We start from the raw sequence: 17874 nt of genomic DNA on the forward strand, positions 1-17874 counted from the left end.
AGGCCTCAGGACAACAATGAATAAAAAGCCCTGGGTACCTGGCTCTGTAGGCAAATGTGTAGATGGAACACTGGGCAACTGGACAGGGGGTTCTTCTTCCTTGTCACCCACGCTTAACAACTCCTGGGCCAATTCCTCCTGCTCCAGCTCCTCCAGCTCTTCCAACAACTCATCCTAGATACAGGATGACAAAACTGTTAAGTCCAAGACAGGAAATGTCCAGTTCCAAAAATGGACTTCTCTCAAGGGAACATGCCTTCTGGGCAACCTGATACTTTCTCCAGTATTCCCTCAACCCATGACCGAGTCACCTCATCAATGTCATCGCCAAAACCCAGAGGCCGAGAAATAGCATCTGAGATCTGCTGGGCCACATCCTGTTGTTCTGTGATATCGGCCATCAGTTCCTCCACCTTGTCAGTGTCCCTGAGAACAAGACATACAGCCAAGAGATTAGGCGGCAACCTCTCCAGACCTTCTTACCTACATGAATGAGCCTGGTCTCACTGCGGCCGCACAATGATAAGCCCATGTCAAAAGCGGGGAAAGAGGCAAGTCTGGGCTAAGAAACAGGAAGATGTCACACTGGAGAGGACAGGCTGCACTCCTTTCCCGGATGGCTCTTTCAGAATTAGAGTTCACAAGTGCAAGGTTCTGAGTTCAATTCCCAGTACAGCCCCATAAAAAATAAGATTAGAGAAAGCAGCTTTACTATTTAGAGTGCCCCAGCCAGCAAAAGAATCTCTGTTTCAGGAAGCAAGGAGGGAAACACAGGTCTAGTCATAGGCATGATGTAAATTCACATTCAGGGAGGCTTTAAGCTCTCAAGCATAAACCAAGGCGGCCTCCCCAGTGCGAGTCCCCTCCACCACTGCCCCCCATACCCACATGTCTTGGTAGGCTTTCTTCATGCCTTGGGCTGCAAGCTCCATGGTACGCAGCACTTCTGTATTGGTGGTGGCATTCTCAATGGCCTCACGCTGAAACTCCAGGGTGGATAGCGTCCCATCGGTTTGTGCCAACTGTTGTTCCAGTCTTTTCTTGCTCCGCAAAGCCTGCAGGGCAGCTGACCCAGCCCCCAGCCTGATCTGAACATCAGAGTCCGAAGCACCTGCTTCAGCCCTGGGCCCTCTCCAGGGGCTGCTTTCCCTCATTACCTCTCTTATTCTTGGTCCCATGCTTCTTGGCTGTCTGTAGCTCCTGTTGAATCTTCTGCTCCAGAAACTCCTGTTTCTTGATCAATATCTTCTCTGTCTCCTTCAGTCTCTGTATTGCTTCCTCAGGAGTTGGTCCCTTGTCCTTCTTTCCTGAGGAGTCCAGTGGAGCAGGCCCATAGGGTGTGAGGAAAGATGGTGGTCACCAATCACCGAGAGGACAGTGTGCTAGACACTGTCTGATCGCTAATCTCCAAGTGATTCTCTGCCACAAATGTACTACCTTCATCCTCCGAACAGGAAAACGGCACAAACGTGTTAAATGTTTCGTCTAAAACCACAACTAGTAAGAGAAAGAGCAGGAATCAAAATGTGGTAATATGACTGCAAAAGCCAACATTCTTCCTGGTATTCCCAGCTGCCTTTCAGTCATTTCCAATCTTTTTTTTTGGTACTGGTGATGGAACTCAGGACACTGTGCTTGCAAGGCAAGCGCTGGCACCACTGAGCTAAATCCCTAGCCCCTTCAATCACTTTTTTTTTTTTTTAGGCCCGGAGCACTCGGCCAGCTCCTTCCCGCCGCCTGGCTCTCCCGGGCTCACCCCTCCCGAAGAGTCGGTGGAGCCCACTCATCGCGACCTCCGTTCTCCGCCTGGGCCCTCGGCTGGCGAGCCCCACACTTCCGCCTTGCTCCGGGACCGTGGCTCTCACAGCCACACAGGGTCTGGGCCAATCCCTTCTCTGGGCGCCACCTTTTAAAGCGACATCTGCAGCCGCAGAGACTCCACGCAGTCACGTGCCAGAGCCACAACCAGACCAGAAGTCGCGTTCTTAAAGGGCCCGCTTCCTTTCTACTGCCTGAAAAGATCGTCCCCACCCCCAAGGCGTCTGGGCTCCCTAAAAAGAAATGTGCTTTGGGAGGGCACCTCTGCGCGTGTTGTGAGAGAGTTCTGCAGGACCTCCGGATCTCAGCCTGGGTTAAGGGGTGTAGAAGGCAGAACTTGTGGGTCTAAATCCCACGCTCTCGTCTGGGCATGTCAGGACAACCACTCCATTCACAATAGAAAATAGAAACAATCCACACCTTGGAGAAGGTCTTTTTCTATCTCACGCAGATAAAGTTTAATAAAGTACAACTGCACCTGAGAATGCCTTCTTGATTTCCTTTCAGTTTTACGCGTTGGATGAGGCACATCCATAGGCCTAGACCTTAGGGCCCAGCTTGGGCCTTTGCAAACGTTTCTAATCCTTGAGTTAGGGTGTGAAGACTCATCCCGTTCTGGATGTGAATGCAGATAACACCTAGAAGGAAAAGAAGTCACATGGCATAAAGCTTTCAGGGTTCCCATTATTACTGTCATTTTTTTTTTTTGCTACTGGGGATCCATTTAGGACTTTGTGTTTACGAGGCAGGCGTGGTCTCATTGGGCTAAATCCCCAGGTACTGTCGCCCTTTTATGGTGTCCCCTATCATGCAGACTGTACACCCTGTACATCGCTACTCTTCCCTCCTTGGAATGCTTCTTCACCCCGCAAGTGTCTACTGTCACGGCCCATTTGCTGATGTACCCAGTTTGCTGACGTATTCCGCTTCTCATCATCAAAGAAGATCATCTGCGAGAAGGGAACTCCAGTCTTGTGCTGCAACCTGTGCAAGACACCCAGGGGTAAGGGAGCTGGCATCGGGGCTCGCCCAGCCCCTACCCTTACCCCTGCCTACCTCTCAAAGTGTGTAACCTTGCTGCCTGGATAGATTTCCCGATGAAGAAAGTACCTGACAAGCCCAAAGAGCTCCAGTAGCTGGTTGGCCCCCTCCACCTCACCTGTCCTGCAAAAGGGTGTAATGGATACAATTAGGAGTGAAGGGTGCAACACAGGTTAAGTACAAGCAGGGGAAGCCAGTTCACTCCTTTTACGGGATGTTGAGGCTCCCAATCCCTCACTGAGCTCCACTGTCTTCTGTGGGACACGGGTGGTGCTGAGCTATTGCTTAGTAAGTAAAAGGTACAGGAGAGGGTAGAATTAGGAAATATATACGAATATTTGCAAGGTTGAACTTTTTTTACTTTTATTAGTACAGGTTTGTAGTACATAAATGATTACATTCATCGTGGGGAGTTGGTACACAGAGAACAATATATCTTAATCCTTTTTCTCTTCCACACCTTTCTCTATTCTCTTTTGGTCCCTGAACCTTTTTTCTTTTTTAAATTAGGGACTGAGCATTGCTACATCCCATGCCCTTTTTATTTAGAAAGCCCTCACCCAGACCCAGGCTGATCTCAAACTTGCGATCCTCCAATCTCAGCCTCCTGAGTAGCTGGGATTTTAGGCCTGTGCCACTGTACCCAGTGTACCTCTTAAATTTCTGTACCCACGCCTGTAATTGCAAAACTTGGGAGGCTGAAGCAGCAGTATCGCCATGAGTTTGAGGCCAGCCTGAGCTACATAGCGGGTTCAAGGTCAGACTGAACTACATATATAGTGAGAACCTCTTTCAAAGAACCGGGGGAAAAAAAATACAAAAATAAAACGAAAAAACATTGTTTTTAGGGCGTTGCATAAAAAGTCCCAGAGTGCTCGCATCCTTCAGTTAATTTGCAGCAATCGTTGCCAGTCGCTCTTCTTACCGTGAAGCGGCCGCGACGGGCACCCCAAGGCTCTGCAATCTTTCCAGAACCGCAGGCACCTCGGGGTACAGTCGGATGCTCTGACCCCGCCTATCCCGTATAGATCCATCACTGGAGAGGGCGAGAGCACGCTCAGTACCGGCCAGGCCCCTCCTAGCCTCCCTGTCCTCCCTCTCTGTGCCTCACCTGCTCTGGTGGAAGGGAGGGTCTACGTGAGTGTCCACCCAGAAAGGCCAGAGCGTGTAATCTGCGGAGCAAGTAGGGGAAGTTTCGGCCTTGGGGTCGCGGGGATTGTGCTGCCTTGGGGGAGAGGCCGGGGACAGCGCCCTATGAATCTCCCAGCCCGTCCCTCACCCAGATCGAAGACTGCCAGCTTTGGGAGCCTCGCCATGACAGATTTACCAGGCGCGCGCTGAGCTGCAGCTCTGTAGCCAGACTGAGACCTGCGCACCTCTGAGGCTGCCGGGGCACCGGGGAGTAGGCCACTGAGAAATGGTTGCTAGAGCGTCGCCACGCCGGGCTGTGGCCTTCGCTGGGCGAGTGCTCACCATCGCCCCCTGCCAGTGGTCATGAAGGTCTGTAGCAAGCTTCAGAAGGGACTGCATAGGTATCCAGGTTCCCAAAGGTTTGTCCCCAGGAGTCTTGTTCTCCAGCCCACCAGCTTAGCCAGTTTCCACTAGAGAAGGCAGGAACCCGGAAGCCTTTACTCGTTTATTTTTTGTATTTTTGGGTTAAGATTAGGTTTAAGTCAAGGTCATTCTATGTAACTCAGGCTGGCCTTGGAGTCACTATGTAGCTGAAGTTAACTTAGTACTGAAGATCATCTGGCCTCAGCCTCTGGGAGTGCTCGATTTACAGCTATGCATCTCTCTCTTCCCTTCTGTCTCTTTTCTCTTCTCTCCCTCTCTTCCTGCCTATCCCTCCCTCCCTTCCTTCCTTACTTTTTTCTTTCATCCTTTCTCCCGACTCAAGATTGAACCCAGAGCCTCCTTGGTGAGCTACATTTAAAAAAAAATTTTCTGTTGAAACAATGTCTGGCTAAGTCTCCACATTTTCCAGTGTAGGCTCCATTTTAGGATCCTCTTGCCTCATTATCCCAGAGTGCTGGGATTACAGATGTGTGCCACCATGTCCATTGTAAGGAAATTTTATTCTAGCACTGTGTCATTTTATCTTACCAATTGAGAGGTAATCTCGTCACAGCTTATTACTCATTCAACCTTTCTCTACATCAGCCTCTTAACAGTGTAGACTATAAAGCCTTCCAAAATATTCCAGACATAAAGAATAAAGTATCTGCAGCCCGAGGCTGTATTGCCTTCCCACAGTCACAGTTGCTCCCTGAGCTGAGTTTGAAGTATCACTTGAGCCTAGAAGTTGATAACCTTCCTCCATAACACAAACCCTGTCTCAGAAAACAAAACAAAGAAAGCAGTGTTTGCCAACCCCTTGAAACGTTCTTCAACCAAGCACAAATGTCCACCAAGGCCAGAATGGGAGAATTTATTCAAGTTTCTACCATCCACATCAGTGGTATGCTGGCAGATGCATGCCAACCAGATTGAGGAGGGCATCTGATTCCTAGTGCTTCCCATTTCCTGTAATATTCCTATCATGGCCAATTTCAAGCCAGCAGAGCCACTTAACAACACTGCAACCAAAATAGTCACTTAACATGGAGTTGGGAAGAGGTACCAATAACTGGTTCTCAGGAGTCAGTGAGAGGTGGTTCCAGCACCATGGAGTCTGATGATCCCTCTGAGAGCCCGGGCCTTCTGCTGGCCTACTCTTCTACCTACTGTAACTGCTTAGCACTGGGCCCAGTTTGAATTCAGTCACCTTTGTGCAATAGAAGGAAGATTCCAGGAGGTTAGGAGATATTTTATTGACAACCAGGGACACAGCCATAAGAGTGGGAAGCACACAGGACTGCAAACTAAAACCCAATAGCCAGCGAAGGCCCTTTGGGCCAAGAGCACTGCATCCCGGGGTCCTCACAGTCTCCCACCAGTAGACACACAAGACTGGGCAGCCAAGAGAGAGGGCGATGGCTTGGGCGTCCCAGCCAGTGAGAGAACATATGCTTCAGTACGAGCGATAGGGTAAAGGAGGTAAAGTAGAGGGAAGACTCATCATTGCCTAAGACCACCTCCTCCTCTCAGAGCCAAGACCAGGTGGAGGACAGAGCCGCCTAGAATCTTGTAGTCAGCACTGTCTTCTCATCATTCCTATAGGGAGGAAAAAAGTAATAGAAGTATCATCTAGAGCAGGGGTACCTAGTTTTTATGGATCTCTTTGGGATGCCTGTGAACTTGGATGAGGAAAATATTAAATCTTTATTTTTTACTAATCCTAACTATAAATGTGTATTTTTATTTCCAACATGTCACAGTGTGTGACCATGATAGCACAGAGGATGAAAAATTACTCACAGTCAAAGTTCAGTTTAAACCCCAAGAGGCCCAGAGTGACTGCTTCACTGAGATTCAACAGTAGGAGAAAGTCTCCAGAAGATAGCAGTGATCTCAGAAACCCCTGGTATTTTATTTGTAGCACAAGGACTTGAGAACAGAGGTCCAGAAGAAAAAACATCTGTGCAGCACTTGTGTCAGAGGAAAGGGCAGGAACAGGATGGTCTGCTAGGCAAGTTTATCATGCAAGAGGAACACAATGGCTGGAGGAGACATCTCTGAGAGTAACTTTGTTTTTAAATTCTGCTTCTCTATTTCCTCACAGATCTGCTCTTATCTTGACCCATGCATTTCTGGAGTCCTTTGCTTTTTCTCTAGAGGTTCCACTATTTTTGCACATATTTCAGTCACTTCTCAGGCCAGCTTCTCTGTACAATTCCCCTTTTTTGTTTTATAACCCAAATTGAGCAGAGGGGAGAGGATACAGTGTAGAGGTGTGTAGGAAGGTCATTATGGCTTCTGCATGATGGTCTGTTGGAACAGCATATGGAGAGCTCTTAGGACTGCAAGAAAGAACAGAAAACACATTTTTCAGCTGGGTGTGGTGCCACATGCCTGTAATCCCAGTATTTGGGAGACTGAGGCAGGAGGATGCCATAAGTACAAGGTCTGTCTGGGCTCCACAGTGAGTTCAGGTGAAGCAGCCCGAACTACATAGTGAGACCCTATTTCAAAAAAACAAAACAAACAAACAAACAAACAAACAAACAGGGCCAGGGATTTAGCTCAGTGGTTCTGACACCTGCCTCGCAAGTGCAAGGTCCTGAGTTAGGTCCCCAGTACCAAAAACAAACAAACAAACAAACAAAAACAAGACATTTTGTTTTTGTTTTGCAAGATCCAGCAATGAGAGTTGTCCTAAACATTCTTTCAAATTTTAAGGGCTTGGATCTGGTATAAATTTAAACTCAAGAAGTCAACTTTAAGGCAACTCAAAAAATCCCAGGGACACCAGAAATCACCTTGACTAGTTCTTGCACACTGGAATTCAACATTATATTCCTTTATGTCTGTTCTAAACTTCTTACATCCTAAATAGCAGCTGTCATCTTCCTGACTGCTTTCATGGCTAAGGACTGCTGATATCCAAACAATAATATAGTGATTGTGTAAGTCATAAATGTTGTGTTGTAAAGGATCTAATCTTCCATCAGCTGGGCATGCAGATCATCAGCAGATTGTTAATCTCAGACATTGATTCCATGTACCAAAGGAAAAGAAAAGGTCTGTCCACTATATTCTATAGTGATCCAGACCATGAACATAGTATGCTCCATCTAGCTTGGGGTCACTTGTTAGCTTCCACTATTTTCCTTGTTTTAATACCCTCCCTCAACCTCTCAAACTTCAAAGACCCTATATCTCTTCCTGTATAATGCCAAAAATTGTCCCCAGTACACTTTATAAAGATTTTCACTAATACCAAGTGCAGCAAGTTGTTTTAAGTGTTAAACTTTCCAATTTACATTCCAACTTCCTAAAGGACAGAGATGTTCAATTCATCTTTCTAATACACACAAAGTGGTTTCTGACACATAATCAATTAATAAATACTTGTGGAAAGGTTTAATACACTGATGATAATTTTTTTTTCTGGTATGGGAATTGAACTCAGGACCTTGTGCTTGCCAGGCAGGCACAGTGCCACTGAGCTACATCACGGGCCCTGGTTTTTTTTTTGGTGGTGCTGGTGGGTACCAGAGATTGAACTTGGCTCCTTGTTCTTGCAAGGCAGGCAGTGGAACCACTGAGCTAAATTCCTGCCCTAGTTTGGTTTTTTGAGACCAGGTTTCACTAATAGTCCAGACTGTCCTTCAACTTACTGTGTAGTCCAGGGTGGCATTGAAAATGAGATCCTCTTACTCAGCCTCCTGTGTTCTGGGAATACAGCTGTGTTCCACCATGCACAGCTTCCTCCCTGAAATTTGTCAGATATGTACTACTACTAATCCTATTGTACAGATTAGCAAGATAGGATTTAGAAAGATTAAACTGCATGCTATGAAGTCAAAAGGAGAAAGTGAGTCCAAACACAGACTGTCTGGTCCCACAGCCTACCTGTTATCCCTGTGCTCTGTGTGCCTCTGTCTGCCTGGGCTAGTACTAGGACTTAATGCCACTCCTGCAGCAGCTCACAAAGTAAAATACAATTTGACTTAGCCTGTCCACATACACCAGCATGAAGAAAGGACTTAGTAAAGTTCTTGAACAGGAGAATGGTTCAGTACAAAGACATTTCCAAGAAGGCAAAAGCAACTCTTTTGGATTCACCTGTCTGAATGCAAAAGAATAAATTACAATAGTGATTTTCAAGTTTCTACTAGTTTGTGTAAAAATTACAAATACTCTGTGGTAAAATTAGGGCAGGATTGGGTTGTGAGGGGGTAATGAGATAAAATTTGTTAAAATATTTTGCATGCAAAGATTTTTCAACTAGCTAATTCTATTTCTATGAAAGTTAACTTGGAGAAAAAAATTTGCCCATGTATCTGAGGCACAGTGAAGATTTCTGTAGCACTGCGGTAAAAGTGTATCATTAAAATAGCTTAATAATATGCATTAATAAGAAAATTACTAGCTGTGCATGTTAGTCCCAGCATTCTGGGAGGCTGAGACAGGAGAATTCTAAGTTTGATCGCAGCCTGAGCAACTTAGTGGCTTAGCAAGAGCATCTCAAAATTTAAAAATAAAATAAAATGGCTCGGGATGTATCTAAGTGAAGACCCTGGGTTCAATCCTGTAAGAAAGAACAACAAAATTACTAAACTGTGGTACATCCAAGGAATATAGATATATCCTGTAACAGTATATACACTGACATGGAAAGATCTAAAGAATGTATAATTATTTAAGGAGTATACAATTACATATCCACTTCTATATGCAGATATATATACAGGCACAGAAAATATTAGAAGTATACATATCTCAGAATATTGATTATCTTTGAGAAAGGAGTAGGGCTGAGAAAATATATTTAAAAAATTTTAAATGAAAATATTTTCCATTATCACATATTAGTAAATATTTATTTTGATCTTATAAAAATTAATGAATACAAGACTCTTAAGAGAAGGCCTAGAGCCACTTTCCCAAGAGTATGATGCTCAGTCCTTATGGTTTTTTTTGAGACAGGGTTTGACTATGTTGCCCAGGCTGCCACGATCATTGGTGCCAAGCTCAATTGTTTGGCCAGTTTCAGGAGGGGATGAAGGATGCTGTAACAGTTCTTTGGCTGAGCCTCTCTTTCTCCACATCCATTTTCAAACATTGATTTAAGAAATCCCAAAATATCAGAGAAAATTTTCTGGATTCCGAAGTTCTGGGGTTCCATTAGTTGCTGTCAGGTATAGGGCTCTCAAAGGGATTTTGTTGAGGTACAAAGGCTCTTCTGACCATCTCAATAGTCATGACACCCAGAGACTGTGTTCTTTCCATGTAACCACCTCGGGTGCCATCCAGTAACAGGTCAGGGGTAATCAGGACACAAAAACCAAAATCAGTAAATTTAGTGGATCCTTCCATTCTCCAAAGTCATTTGTGATGTCTCTGGTTCACTTGCTTAGCATGTAACAATTCCAAGGCCTGCAAACACTCTCTGCATCCAGCAGTGACCTGTGCTTCATGCATGCAGGTTTCTATGACATCAGTACTCTGTAACTACAAACAACTCATCTGTCACCAGGCAACTATCCCAGAAGGTAGCTATGTTGGGATTCTTCATCTCCAGAATCTCATTAGTGGTCAACTCCTTCTTTGGCTGTTTCTGTAAATTAATCTGGTAGCAACTTCCTGTCCCAGAGCCACATCAGTAGCAGTGAAAACTGTACAAGAAGCCCCTTGTCCAATTTTGTTCATATCTTGTATATTTTTTCCTTAGGGTGACCTATGCTCCCAATAGTTCTTAATTTCTCCATAATCATTTTATCTGTCATTTTGGTCTTATTTTTTATTGCTTTTTTCTTTTTGGTTGAGACAGGGTCTCGCTCTGTAGTTGAGGCTAACCTTGAACTCACTATGTAGCCCAGGCTGGCCTTGATGTGGGAATCCTCCTGCCTCAGCCTCCCAGGTTCTGGTATTATAGACATATGCCACCACACCCGGCAGTTATTTTTGTTTGTCTGAAGACTTGGCACCACTATCAACATGAGCACCAACTGGTGTATACAGATTTTGTATGATCTGGTTATGGGGCTGTGACAGGAGTGGCTCTTCATCCTCATCATTATCACTAGCTACCATCACTGATGTAGCTGACTCTTTGGTGTTCAGGAGCAATAGTCTGATATTTCTGCATCACTGTGTTATTTAGGACGTCCAGCATAGCCTGTGGATTTTCCTGTTGTTCAAGTTTTGTGATATTGAGGTCTGTAAAAATTGAGCCTTCTGTTATGGCATACCAGTACATTCTCCCTTAACAGCATCAAACCCACTATGGATGGTGCGTTCAAATCACACAGAGGAGAAACACCCCCCTCCCCAACTCCTTTCTCTGTGCCTGAGTATGGAGATGATTGCATTCCTGGGCTTTTTTCCTTCTCTGTCTCCAGTGCTAAAAATGGTACTGCTCATTTGCACAGGAGGTGCAGGGGGCTTGTCTTGCAGTTCACCATTATCAGACACGATTCAGAATTACACAGTGGTCCTGGGAGAGGTGCCTCTGTCGGAGCTCACAGGGATGTGGGTGTGCAAGCCTGGCGGGCGAGGAGCTGTACCTGGTGCACTGCTGCTCCGCTAGGCAGGGCCACCTTTCCTCATTTTTAAGTAGTGGGTATTGAGCCCAGGCTTAAAATACCTTAACCATTTATTAGGTGCTGAACAGCAGAGCTACCTCCCCAGCTTATGCCATGAATTTACAGAGTAAGCCCAGCAGCTCAGGCTCCTTCCCACTGATTCTCATAAATGTGCTTCTCTGGGTTGAGCAGGTTGGGCTTCAGTTGAAACCAGGAACCTTTCTCTTTGGCTTCCTTTTTTTTTTTTTTTAATGTTTTGGTTTTTGTGGTAGTGGGGATTGAACTCGGGCCCTTGCGCTTGCAAGGCAGGCTGTGGAACCACTGAGCCAAATCCCTGGCTGGCTTCTTTTTTAAAAAAATTAATTTTATAAAAAACAAAAAAAATTTAATTTTATTGGTACATTTTACATTCATCATAGGGAATCTGTACCTGTACATAATTTTGATTTTTTCCCCCATTCCCCTCATTTACAAAAGCTGTTTCCACTTTTTCCTTCTTTTCCTTTTTTCTTCCCTCTTCCCATTTGAACACCATTCCTATTTCAGAGTATCTATTATACATTTACCCTTATTTACCCTTTTGGTTTTTCACACCAGAGAAATTGTGACATTTACATGTATGTCCAATTTATTTCACCTAAGAGTATGGTCTCAAGGGGAATCCATTTACCTAGAAAGTTTCAAACTTATTCTTTATGGCACAGTAGTACTCCATTGTATAAAAAGACATCTTTACACATTCATCGGTTGATGGGCATTTGGGCTGTTTCCAAGATTTAGCTATTACAAACTGTGGCACTATAAACATGGGTGTGCACATATCACTGTGGTGTGGTGCTTTTAATTCTTCCAGGGAGATATCAAGAAGGGGAATAGCTGGCTTTCTTCTTTTTCTGATCATTTTCCTGGATAGGTTTCAGGAAGCTACCTCAGATTTTAGCATGTTTAATATGCTCAATATGCGTATTAATTCTTTCACAAGAATCTTGTTTACAACGCCAACAGCATCCTGGGTGGCACTGCAGATGCTTCCAGTTTTGCCATATTCCTTTTGGAATAGGAATTCCCATGATGGCTACAGTATTATCCTTTCTGTAGGTGGGCATACTTGCCGCTAAAAGAACAACCCCGTGTTTTCTAAGAGGTCTAGAGACTATATATCAGATTCCTCTTCCCTTTCCCTTTGTCACTGCGGCATATTACTAGGAGATGGTGGTTCTGACTGAAAGCCCTGGGCTGTATTAAGAACTGATCTAGATTTGATCCTCAAACTCCAAAGAAGAAATGTCTCATTTTCCTATCCAATACTCCCTGGTCTCGATATAAACTCCAGGATCAGGAGTGTTGGCCCCTCAGTGGAACTCTAAATTAAACACTATATTGCAATCGGACATATTCTGTCACAGTCAGGGCAAAGACTCGAAGGTCCTTCACATTCCAGCCTTCGTGGCCTCATCGCAGGCTCCCACCTCTGCCTTTCTAAACCCTCCCACAGGTCACTTTTCTCAACACCAGGTGCTGACAATGATGACCTTGACCTTTCTTTTGGCCACTGTCAGTCCCAAATTCAGCCTCGACTTCTCCACTAGAGAACCCCACTCTCTCTCTTCCTCCATACTGACACCTTCCCCTCGCTATTGTTAAAATAACAAAAGTATTACAAAAGATCTGTTATGATTCCCCTAAAAAACCAAAAGTGCTAACTGGTATTCCCTAGGGAGAATTCTAACTTTATAGTTATAAACCTAAAACTGAGGGAAAATGGCTTATTGTATTTCAACTTAGCCAAGGATTTAGCTCAGTGGTTCTGCCACCTGCCTCGCAAGTGCAAGGTCCCGAGTTGTTAGATCCCCGGTACCACAAAAAAAAAAAAACAAAAAACAAAATCCAACTTGGCCAGGACATCTAAAGAACACTGATTCACTGATTTATCATCTTATATCTCTCATCTATTTGTCTGTTAATCTGTGCTTACAACAACTGGACAAAGGGGGACTGCTGCACAAAGCTTCCACCATGGCTGAAAAGGCAGATGCCTGAACCACCTGGCCTGTTTTCTTCTTCCTGAGTAGCTGCTTTAGTTTTGCCTAGGGTTTCCACCCGCCAAAATTAGGGGAATTCAATACATTAAAAAAAAAAATCCTAGGGGAGGGCCAGGGATTTAGCTTAGTGGCATTGCACCTGCCTTGCAAGTGTAAGGTCCTGAGTTTGATATCTGGTACCAAAAAAAAAAAAAAAATCCTGGGGGAAAAAGGATATTATTGTCTAAAAATGTGGGGAAATTGTAGCAAAACAATTAGTCACTTGCAAAGTAAATATTCTCGTGGTTTAAAAATATATATAAACAGAGCCGGGGATTTAGCTCAGTGGTTCGGTGGCCTGCCTTGCAAGTGTAAGGTCCTGAGTTTGATATCTGGTACCAAAAAAAAAAAAAAAATCCTGGGGGAAAAAGGATATTATTGTCTAAAAATGTGGGGAAATTGTAGCAAAACAATTAGTCACTTGCAAAGTAAATATTCTCGTGGTTTAAAAATATATATAAACAGAGCCGGGGATTTAGCTCAGTGGTTCGGTGGCCTGCCTTGCAAGCACAAGGACCCGAGTTCAAACCCGGTACCCCCCCCACCCAAAAAAAAGACTGGGTCTCACTACGTAGTTCAGGCTGGTCTTGAAGTTACTGTGTAGCCTTGGCTGCTCTCAAACCTGCAGTGATCCAGAGATCCTCTTCAGCCTGTGGAGTACTGGGATTACAGGCCCGCACCACCATGCCAGGCAGCCCTGACCACCATGCCAGGCAGCTCATATGAAGGTCTTAATAAAAATAAATGTTGAAATGGAGTTACAGCCACTGCTCATAAACACAGCTTAACAGTCGTTCTATAGACTTTGACTTAAATTTATCATCTTTTTTGTTTGCTTTTGGTATGGGGGATCGAACTCTTGGTACCTTGCACTTGCAAAGCATGTGGGGCAGAGCCACTGAGCTAAATCCCCCGCCCATCTTATCCTCTTTTTTTTTGGTACCGGGGATTGAACTCAGGTCTTTGCACTTGCAAGGCAGGCCACCAAACCACTGAGCTAAATCCTCGGCCCTCTTTTAATGATACTAAATGCTCTGTCTTTTGCCTAATATAAAAAACAAACATAACTATGCCTATGCTGGGTTGTGCTGTGTAAATGTACAAAGTTTATAACACTAAAAATACATGGGTTTGACACATAAGCAATAAGTGATCTCTTTTATATAATATATAAGACTTTAAACACAAAAAATAACCAAAACTTCCTGACATCTCTGCTCTTTATATTTTATACAATTTAATCCTGCAAATTAAAATGTGATCTACATCTACCAGATGTAACTAAATAAGCATTCTGTTGTATGGAAGAGATATACTTCTACATTGGCATAAGCCTATCTGTGGTCATTAACAGTTTCCTAAGTTTGTAAGAGACCTAAAACTATCATTTGATTCTTATCAAGATTGTTGACCTAAAAAAGACCCGGTAAAAGATTTTAAAGTTTGCCCTAAAAGTAACAATCTTAATTAGTTGGGTGTGGTGGCACACAACTACAACTGTTCTGTTAATTAGCCTCATTAAATTACATCCTCAGGTGTCTCCAACTGAAATGTTCACATAATTAAAATACCTCAATAAAAAGCTCAATAGAGAGCTCCTGGAGTATAAAGAGATGCTGGTTGCCGATCTGGGTGCTGCTCCAGGGTGGGTAGTCAGGTCAGAAGTGACTCCTCAGGACCACCACAGTAACCCTTCTCGGCACCTGTGATTAACACTTTCCAAGGAAGGAAAAAGGCAAAGGGGCTCCTCCAGCTCTAACAAGGTCAGTTCTAAGGAATGACCTCTCCTGTCCCATGGAAGCTTTAATTTCCCTTCCCCACATCAAGACACTGTTGTGACAAATACAAAATTTAATTGTCAAGCATTACACTGCTTTTATCATTGTATTCAGGCAACCCAAGGCTGAGCTTCCACTTGGGTTGCTGAGAAAAGCTGCCTGCACAGCTGAGAAAACAGGTGGGCAGAGGGCAGAGGGCATCCCAGTGCTTTCACAGGGGTCTAGAGTCGTCCGTGCAGTCACGAGAAGGAGCAGACATGGCACTGGGGCCATAGGTGGGGAGGTATTCACAGAAGGTGGGGATAAGGGTGTCATACTTTGTCTTCTGATAGTTTCCCAGAGACTCCTGTAGAGAAGGGAGCAGGGGCTGCTGGTGGTGTGTTTCCATCATGGGAAATGATTTCCAGAGTCATTCTTACTCTGGAGCCTGTGGGCTGTTCATTCTCAGTCTTGTTCTACTCATCCTTCTCCCCAGCTTTGGGCTCCTTGCTACTTACCTTTCCTTCCCTCTGGCTATTTTCCTCCTCTTCGGAGTCCAAAACCAAGTCCCCTATGGTAATGACTGAAGTGGTCAGAAATGGAGAACATGCTGCAGGAAGGAAACCAGAGTCAAATTTCTCTTTCGAGGTGAACATAGGCCTGGAAAGTTTCCATGGAAAGAGGCTGTCTGATGCAGTCCCTACTCAGCCCACCTACCTGGCTTCTTGGCCTTGGGAGGTGATAATGATAGTCTTAGGGGGTCCACGTAGCAATCCCAGCAATTCCTGAGAGGGAAGCAAAGCAAGCAAAGGGTGTAGGGAAAGAAGACAAAGACTGTGCTCCTAGCAGGGAGAAGCAACCCTTCTACTCACTCTTTTGGCTCTGAGGCAGACGAGGCAGGTGGGTTCTCCTTCAGAGCCCTCTCCCCCAGGACCTGAGAAGGACTCTTTGACTTGCCAGTGAAGGCTGCTCTTGTGCCCACACCTGCTGTGTCCGCTGTGTGTATCCCAAGCTCTTCCCCGCTCTCAGGTTTAGTTATGCCTTGACTTGGTGGGTCCAGATTCCTAAAGGGCAACAGCATGACCATGGGGCGCTCTTTATAGCTGCCCCTTGCAGATGTCCATCGGGACCGGAGTTTTCGCCGGCCTAGAGGGGCCAGATTGAAGCACAGGCCAGCTAAAGAGTCGGGATGCTTCCTTGAGGCTGGTCCCTGAGGGCTGGGCTTGGCTTCTGGCAGAGGACTGTGCACAGCTGGTCTTGATTGCTGAGGAGGATTTGGTCCCCTGGTCTCAGTCAAGTTCTCCGAGTCAGAAACAAAGAGCTCTGAAAGAAAAAAATGAGGTTCCTTATAAGGAGAACAGGTGCTACTCTGGCCCATGTAACTTCCAGGGGGCTGACTCAGTCGATGTCAGGCTACACACTACCCCTCTAAATTGCCAGTTTCCAGATGGTCCTGGTACCTGGAAGCGGCCACCCCATGTCCGCAGCATACTGGCTCAAGACAAGAGAAGAGGTGATAGAAACTCCAGGCTGCATCCAACTGAGCACATCTTGAAGCTGTGGGGAGGCAGAGGTATGAAGACCACAGCTTTTGGTACAATCACCCCGCACTCTGCCCTTGTGCTTTGCCCCAGCAAAACCTGCTGCGCCTCTACTGTAGGCAGTGCTTTCTCCAGCTGACACAAGTATTCAAAAAACAGCTTTTCCATGGCCGCCAGAAAGGGTTCCCCATACTCTTGTTCAAGCTCCTGCTGAGCAGAAAAGAAGAGAACCAGGTCAGAAGAGGAGGAGAAAAACAGGAGCCACTTAACAGCCTGCAAACCAGCCAGTCTCACCTGCAGCTTTGAGGCCAAATCCACAGGGGCTTCTGACAGCTGCTTCACCTGCTGGCAAAAGGTTTCCCGTGCCTCCAAAATCTTCCTCAGATCCCGCTTTGTCTGTTGAGGAAGGACATGGAAGGCAGAAAAGTTGGGGATACCAGGATCCAGCGGTGGTCGGGAGAGGGGGCCACTCTGTTGCACTAAATGTAACTGAGGTTAGGGCTTGTTCGGGATTACTCACAGCTTTCGGGTCGGGCGGTGCAGGTCCAGACTCTGGGAAGTGGCGATTCAGGACACTCAGAACCTGAGTCCAAGGCCGGCCTTGCACGATCATCTCCACCACCATCTGCACGGTACCGAGTTCAGAAGCCCGTTTCGGGAAAGCGACCCTTTCCAACTAGTCCCCTCCCCCCCCCGCAACCTGGTAGCCCTCCACAGGTCCTCCTCGCTCCAATACCTTGGCCCGTAGGCCCATACACAAGCGCTCATGGTGCCGGTAGAGAACCAAGCCGGGGGCGGCAGCGCGCAGAGAACTCAGAAACTGCAGGACTCGCGGGAAGTGCTCCACGCAGCGTCGGTGAACCACTTGCCAGCTGGCTGCAGCCACCATTCGCCAAGTGGCGGGACCGGCCCTCTGAGGCGTGGCCATGATAGCGGGCTACGCCCCGGGGAGGTCCCTTCGGTGACTTCCCAGGGAGAGCCTTCTAAATCCTTCCCTAGGGGCGGGGCGTCCGGCAACTCTGGGAGTGTTGCATCGTTTTTTCCGCGCCGGATACTTTCCGATCTGCCTCAGTTCTTTCCATAGGCCAACAGAGGTATGGAGTCTCCTCTTTGCTCGTCGTGGACCCTGAAAGGGGAAACAGGTCGTCGGCCAAGTCACCTGTTCGCTGAACTTTAAACGCTGCCGCTGTTGCGAATTCGGGAGACCTTACTTCCGGTTCTGATAGTGTCTTCCGGTGCCCTGGAAGAGGTCGGTAGGAATGAACCAATGGGCGGTCAGAGCGAGAAAACGCGGCGTGACGTCATAAAGTGCAGCCTGGCTGGTGAGAAGAGTTTCTGCGCGCCTGCGGTCCAGCTGGTGTATTCGGGTGGCTGGTTTTCGGCGGTCTGTTCGCTGACCTTTGCAGCTTCTACCTTCTGGGGCCTGAAGAATAGTTACTTAACTCGGGAGACTCAACTCGTAATCTGCAAATTGGGGGTCACGCTGCCTGCCTTCTCTATCACCTTC

The 17874-nt window shown here is 46.1% G+C and overlaps 3 protein-coding genes and 2 pseudogenes across 4 annotated transcripts in view; all 5 read right to left on the reverse strand.

The window, feature by feature from the left end:
* The window catches only part of Chmp4a (charged multivesicular body protein 4A), a 2446-nt gene extending 566 nt beyond the window's left edge, over positions 1 to 1880 (reverse strand). Inside the window, exons 1-5 of the mRNA XM_033765308.1 lie at positions 1757 to 1880; positions 1158 to 1307; positions 889 to 1066; positions 312 to 426; positions 5 to 174 (exon numbers count right to left, since the gene is read on the reverse strand). Of these exons, the coding sequence (XP_033621199.1) occupies positions 5 to 174; positions 312 to 426; positions 889 to 1066; positions 1158 to 1307; positions 1757 to 1787 (644 nt within the window). The 5' untranslated portion in view covers positions 1788 to 1880. The remainder of the gene's footprint in view (positions 1 to 4; positions 175 to 311; positions 427 to 888; positions 1067 to 1157; positions 1308 to 1756) is intronic.
* Positions 1881 to 2061: 181 nt separating this feature from the next.
* Positions 2062 to 4304, reverse strand: LOC104864152 (magnesium-dependent phosphatase 1). Its single transcript, XM_019207844.2, is given in 7 exon segments — positions 2062 to 2456; positions 2724 to 2738; positions 2741 to 2802; positions 2875 to 2982; positions 3785 to 3895; positions 3971 to 4031; positions 4139 to 4304. Coding segments are annotated over 7 exon segments (486 nt in total). The 5' UTR covers positions 4176 to 4304; the 3' UTR covers positions 2062 to 2364.
* Positions 4305 to 9305: 5001 nt separating this feature from the next.
* Positions 9306 to 10343, reverse strand: LOC104864176 (annotated as a pseudogene).
* LOC117286575 lies at positions 10318 to 10881 on the reverse strand (annotated as a pseudogene).
* Positions 10882 to 14405: 3524 nt separating this feature from the next.
* Positions 14406 to 17627, reverse strand: Tinf2 (TERF1 interacting nuclear factor 2). Of its 2 annotated transcripts, none has more exons than XM_010626947.2 (9): positions 17104 to 17627; positions 16888 to 16992; positions 16662 to 16763; positions 16467 to 16577; positions 16287 to 16383; positions 15699 to 16149; positions 15544 to 15611; positions 15345 to 15436; positions 14406 to 15193 (listed from the first exon to the last, which is right to left on the reverse strand). In XM_010626947.2, the coding sequence occupies exons 1-9, from the start codon at positions 17293 to 17295 to the stop codon at positions 15059 to 15061; spliced, it is 1353 nt and encodes a 450-aa protein (XP_010625249.1). In that variant the 5' UTR covers positions 17296 to 17627; the 3' UTR covers positions 14406 to 15058. The 2 variants fall into 2 exon arrangements, with proteins under 2 accessions (XP_010625249.1, XP_010625250.1); XM_010626948.2 differs by having other exon boundaries at positions 14407 to 15193; positions 16467 to 16574.
* Between the last annotated feature and the right edge of the window lie 247 nt (positions 17628 to 17874).

This window comes from Fukomys damarensis, unplaced genomic scaffold, assembly GCF_012274545.1.
Source record: "Fukomys damarensis isolate Sample0158 unplaced genomic scaffold, DMR_v1.0_HiC HiC_scaffold_17, whole genome shotgun sequence".
In the NCBI taxonomy this organism is placed as follows: Eukaryota; Metazoa; Chordata; class Mammalia; order Rodentia; family Bathyergidae; genus Fukomys; species Fukomys damarensis.